Raw genomic sequence first — 6,000 nt, 5'->3', positions numbered from 1 at the left:
CCAGTGGGGTTATCCACAAAGAGCTGGAAATGAATATTGAGGTGGTATTTTGGAATGAAGCTTATAAGCATGAACGAGATTTCCAGAATGCACAAAATAAAATGAAGAAAGAAGTTGAGAATGATAGCATGGTGGGCAGTTTTCTAGGATTTGGAGTGTGGAAGGAGTTCATAGCAATGATAGATTTATCTTGTGGAAATGATGAATCATGACTTGGAAGAATTCTGGAAGGGAACGATGCATGTCCAAACCCCATGGTTTTAAACGTATGTATGAAATGCAATGCATATGCATGAAACCTTACGTAGGAGCTTATTGTGAAAAGGTCAGGCCAAGGAAGCCAAGGTTTCCACCGCACAGTGGAAACTCAGAGGCACTCAGTTGGGTTAGAATTGGCTCAGAGCTTTTCCACCTTTAGAGAGAAGTTCTAGCAGAAAACTGACCTCTTACAACCTCCAAGAAGAAGGAGCCATGGGAGGTACTGAGGAGGAGAGAGGACCCACGGATGTCTCGAGAGTGGGCCAGGACAGGGGTTCAGCATCCCTTCTCTAGAGCTAACCTGCCTCACTAACAATAATTAGGCCGTCTTCATCCCAAATCCTCAGTCCTCTTTTTTTCCCCCTTTCCATCTGACTGATCACAACACCCCTGGGTTCTCCCTGCCTTCTAGATTGAGGTGAGTTACGGGCAGCCGCTTGGAAATGGACTGGAAAGTCCGCCATGGTTCACGGGCGCTGTGCACCTTCCGTGAGTCAGCTGGTATCTCTGTGCCTCAGTTGCCTGTGTCTGCCCAACTTTTCAAAATGGAATTCCAAGACATTAAAGCGAGAGGAGATGAAGCCGGCTGTAAAAGAACACTAAACTAGAAGGACTGCCCCAGGTGGATTTCCAGGGATCCGCAGGCCCGGGTCACCCCTCGAGGGAAGGCCCCACCCCGAGGCCTGAGCGCGGCCTGCATGGCGGGGCCCGGGAATCTGCATTCCGGCGGCTTCACAGGTGATTCAGATGCTCGGTCAGGCTGGAGACTCGATGCCCTCGGGTTCCGCCAGCCACTTCTCCACTTCCTCCCGGCTGCCGCAGCCAGCCTCCAGGTCCCGCCACCTCCGAGGCCGGGAGCCGGGGTACCGAGAGCGCGCCGCGAAGCCCCTCGAGCCCCTCGGCCGCCCGCTCCCCGCCCCCCACCGCCCCGCCGCCGGCAGGTTACATAACGGGCCGCGCGCCGCGTTCTCGCGAGATTTCCGCCCGCGCCCCCCCCTCCCCTCCCCTTTCATTCCACGTCAGAAGGAACCGGGCGGAGCGGCCAACATGGCGGAACGCAGGCGACACAAGAAGCGGATCCAGGTAGCGAAGTCCACGCCGGGGGTAGGGGGCTCCGGCGCGTGCGAAAGTCCGGGAAGCGGGAAGAGCCCGCTGAAAGGCTGAGCGTGGGGGCGGGAGGGGCGGGCACGGCTCCCGCCGTGGGGCCGGCGGCGGCGGCGCCCCGAGCGGCCTGAGGGCCGAGGGGGTGCGGCGGGGGCCCGGCGGAGGCCGGCGGGAGGGGGGGCGCCGGGACGGGGGACGGGGCGCCGCGCTCGGGCCCGCGCCCGGGGCCCCTCCTCCGGGCGCCCGGCCGGCCCGCCGTGGAGGCCGCCGGCCCCGCGGTGGCTGGAGGCGGAGGACCGACCCCGAGCCGCCGGGGCTTTGTGGCCCGGGTCGGAGGATCGGGACCCGGGCTCGCCGCGCTCGGGGTGGGGCGGGCCCGCGGGCCGCGCGGTCTCGGAGCGCCAGGTGTGTTTTCGCGCGCTGGCCCTTCTCCCCCTCCGTAGTGGTGACTTGAATCGCCCATTTGAAGCTTGCCGCCTCTCTCTGGCCCGCGACGCGGGTGTAAACAAACCCAGCCCTTGCCGGGGCGGCCCCGAGCCCCCCTCCCCGCTCCCCGCGCCGGCCGGTGTTCCTCACACCCTGCGTGACGTCCCGCCCTCAGCCCACACGTGAATGTCATCTGTGCTGCCCTCCCGGCAGGTTTCTCTCTATTGTTCCTGTGGGTTTTATGTTATTTTTGCCAGAGGGAGTTGGGGGGGGGGGGATCCCAAGTTTAGACAAGTCTTAAAACCGGAGGTGAAGGTCAGTGGACGTTTCTAACAATCCCAGGTTTAGGTGGAGGTGGGTAGGCGGTATTAGACTTTATATTGGAGTTTGTCTTTTAAACCATAGGCTTTTCGAAGAGCTGCTTGTGTTTCAGTTGTTACTTTCTACCGAACAGCATTGTAAGGAAAGAGGATGTTCAGTACTTTAATGGTGGTGGTCAAGAGCTGAAACTTCAGCCTGTTTGTTCCCCATCTCCACCAATTAATAGCTCCTTCTCTCCCAAGATAAAGAATTTAGTTTGGTTTATTCGTTTGGTTTTTATTATTAAGTACTGATCGACGAACAGCTCCCCATTCAGGAAATAAGTAATAGCGTCGTGAGTTATATGATGGTATAGCTAATTACTTTCTTCTATTTGAGAATCCGATTGTTCAAAAATCTACTTGTCATACTCACAATGAATGAGTGATTTTCTTATTTTCCAAATTTTCTAAACGAGTGTATAGAATGTTTGTGGATGGTGGAATACTACTTTTATGCAGTCTCATAAAGTAATTTTTTAAAAAATGCACTGCTCTAGGGAATTCTTCACTTTTTCTTTCCCCTAGAGAATCAGAAACTATGACTGGCAGCACTTGAAATAAAAAGATCACATGCAATGACAAAGCTCAGAGTTTGTTGCAGAAAAGATTTCTATCTTAGGACTTGAAGGCAAAAGGCTCTACAATATCAACTGAATTTCCTGTTCTTTGTTACTTGATGCTTCAGGTTTAGAAAGGATTTTTTGTGTTTAATAGAATCAGTAACCTTGTGTTACTCTTTGTACAGTTTTGAGGGGAGGGATGTTTGATACAAACAAGTTCAGGTTGAAAAAAGTATCAAAATCTTTTGCCCCCCTGGGAGAACTTGCTTCTAACTTGTTCACACAATTATTTCTTGGACTTAAATTACTGGCCACTGAAAAACCTGAAGTTTTAATGACAGATTGTCAAATGAGAATAATGAAACATTTGAGAACAGTTATTTAAGAAATAGAGTTGTAAATGTTTCTCAGGAAAAAGGTAATTTTGTAACTTAATGAAGTGTTGTTTACCAGAAGCATTGGTTGAGAATCCTGTGTGTGGTAAAAATTAAAGAATTGAAAAGGATCTGGTAGAATGAATCTTTTTTCATAAATTCAGACTGATATGAAAGTAGAGTGGTGGGCCTAGAGCTTATTGATCTCACCCAGCAACCTCATTTTACAGATAAATTGAGTTACAGGGAAGTTATGTAACTTAGGATCACTCATGAAGACAGTAACACTATCTTTGAACTTATAATCTTTATTTTTTTATACTCCCAATCAAATTGAAGAACAAATTGAATGTTCTTCAATTCAATGTCTGTGTCACTACTGACAAAAATAAAGTTATTCTGAAATACTTTAATCCTGAATTCTTTATATTGCTCTTTGTAACTTAAAGACTTAACATAACTTGATTCATCCCATCTGCTATTCTGCTGTGTGTACAATAGCCAATTGAGTTTTTTGACATTTAAATTACTATACCTAGAACTTTTATAACCTCCATCAGTTAGGTTTGTTGTACCTAGCTGTCTCCCTGGCACTGAAGTCCTGAAATATGGTGGGTTTATGTGGTTAATTTCAGGAAAAAGGGAGGAGGGGGAAGAGAAATTTGGAACTATTCATCCAAATTGCAGGTCTGAGTTCTAAAGAAAAGAGGAGACCCAAAACTAAAGAAAAGAGGAGACCCAAAAAGCAGTCCTGAGTTGGACTCTCCCTCCCCACAACTGTAACAGAGTTAATGATGGCTTTGTCTTCATATAGCAAACCTGTCACTACAGAGAAAATATGGTAGAAGTGATTTGGAGGTATTGCAGGTCCCCTCCACTTTCACTTCTGTTAACCTGTTTGCATGTTCGCAAATATTTCATACTGCTGTTTTGTATCTTTGCATATGAATTTGCAACTTAAAAACTAATACTTTTCTTTCTGGCTTAACTAAGGTTATTTTTTACTAACTAGAGTTTAAAAATGATCAGAAATCATGTAAATCAGAGCTAATGGTTTACTCTGAATGTATTTTTTCTCAAAAATGTGAATTATTGGCAAAGTAGAAATAATCATCTCTTTCATTAAGTGTTAATGTTTCAAATAAAATGGTATTTGTTTAGGCAATATTATGAGCATTTTAACCAAAATTTCCATTTAATTTTAGATTTTGATTTGCACCATCCAATATATAGGTACTTGAGTGCAAAGAAAGGCAGGCCACCCTAGTGTCCTCATTCTGCAGCATTGTGTTCATCCATTGGGCCAAAAAGTTCTTTCTACTCATGAGAGTTGATGAGCTAGTTTGTCTTATATTAGTTGCTTCTAGCATTCTCAAAACAAGCAAAAACATTTTAAAATGTTAGGGAAATACTTAGAAGTTCACATTAAAAGGAAACAACAGAGGGAGGAACATTGTAAGACTTTGACGTTGTCCTTAGGTGGTAGGGAAATGGTGACAGGGAGGACATTCATTTGAGATCTCCTGTATGTCATGCTTGCAGGGTACTCTTCTACGACGTCTTCATTTCTGTTTCTAGAACTCTGATAGATGACACAAATTATATTCATTAAAGAGAGCCTACAATATGGATAATTGTAAGTTTTCAGTACATAAAAAAGAAAGTACTAGTGGAGCCTGGTGCTGGTGTCTCACACCTATAATCCTGTCCACTCAGGAAGCTGAGGCCTGAAGATTATGGTTCAAAGCTAGCCTGGGCAAGAAAGTTTGTGATACTCTTCCATTAAGCACCAAAAAAAAAATCTGCAAGTGTATCTGTGGCTCAGGGCATAGCCTTGAGCAAAACAGCTCCAAGATAGCACCTAGGCCCTGAGTGCAAGCCCAAGTACCAACACACACAAAAAAGTACTAGTGGACAAATAATGCTATGTCTAGTTAGAAGAGATTATTCACATATTTGTTTTCTTAGTCTCATCTGTTCATTGTTCTTTAGTAGTGTCTTTACTGAGGAGGATATGCAGTTGTTGTTGAAAAGTTGGTTAGCTTAAAGTTTATTGTTAAAATGGGATTTTAAAATTTTATAGATACATAGTATCATATTCCTTGTTGCATATTTTAAGAATAGTGGTTTTTTGGGTTTTTTTTGTTTTTTTGGGGGGGTCCAGTTGTGGGCCTGAACCCTGGGAGCTGTCCCTCAGCTCTTCAGCTCAAAGCTAGCGCTCTACCACTTGAGCCACAGTGCCACTTTGGGCTTTTTTCTTTTTGTTTATGTGGTGCTGAGGAATCGAACTCAGGGCCTCAGGCATGCAAGGCAAGCGCTCTACCACTGAGCCACCTTCCCAGCCCCGAGAATAATGGTTTTTATGTAGTCTGATATAACCAGATTTTACATAGGCTCTCCTGATCAGCTGTCAGATTTTAGTACATTAATCTGTGATTAGTCTAATTAGGGGTTAGTATGAGTATTAAAATCCATGTCTAAAATTGATATGCTTGTTGTCCACATCTACATTCCTCCCAGATTTCCTTTGTGTTACTGAAGACTGGTCCTTTCTGTTGATAACTCAAAATCTGACAACTTTTACCAAGCTGTTCTATTTGTCTTGCTGCAGGGAGGGGGTGTGTGGTAAGGGTGAGTGTATAGGGGCTTGAACTCAGGGCCCAGGTGCTGTCTCTCTCTGAGTTCTTTTGCTCAAGGCTAGTGCTATACCTCTGGAGCAACAGCACCACTTCCCCTTTTTGAGTAGTTTATTGGTGATAAGAGTCTCACAGATTCTTTTGCACTTTCTGGCTTCGGACCACAATCTTTACATCAAGGCCTCAAACCACCAGCACCTAGCACCATTTACTCTGTGTGTGTGTGTGTTTCTCTCTCTCTGTCACTCTGTCTCTCTCTGTGTGTGCCAGCCCTGGGGCT

General features: G+C 46.0%; 1 protein-coding gene across 2 annotated transcripts in view; it reads left to right on the top strand.

Annotated features, from left to right (window-relative positions):
• Positions 1-1,209: 1,209 nt before the first annotated feature.
• The window catches only part of Sec62 (SEC62 homolog, preprotein translocation factor), a 29,081-nt gene continuing 24,290 nt past the window's right edge, over positions 1,210-6,000 (top strand). Inside the window, exon 1 of one of the 2 annotated variants that reach the window (XM_042678835.1) lies at positions 1,210-1,341. In XM_042678835.1, the coding sequence (XP_042534769.1) occupies positions 1,306-1,341 (36 nt within the window). In that variant the 5' untranslated portion in view covers positions 1,210-1,305. The remainder of the gene's footprint in view (positions 1,342-6,000) is intronic. The other variant, XM_042678834.1, reaches the window with a different exon arrangement.

This window comes from Dipodomys spectabilis, unplaced genomic scaffold (assembly GCF_019054845.1).
Source record: "Dipodomys spectabilis isolate Male_0828 unplaced genomic scaffold, ASM1905484v1 ptg000050l, whole genome shotgun sequence".
NCBI lineage: Eukaryota > Metazoa > Chordata > Mammalia > Rodentia > Heteromyidae > Dipodomys > Dipodomys spectabilis.
The sequence above is the reverse complement of the archived record's forward strand: the minus strand, read 5'-3'. Positions and strand labels throughout refer to the sequence as shown.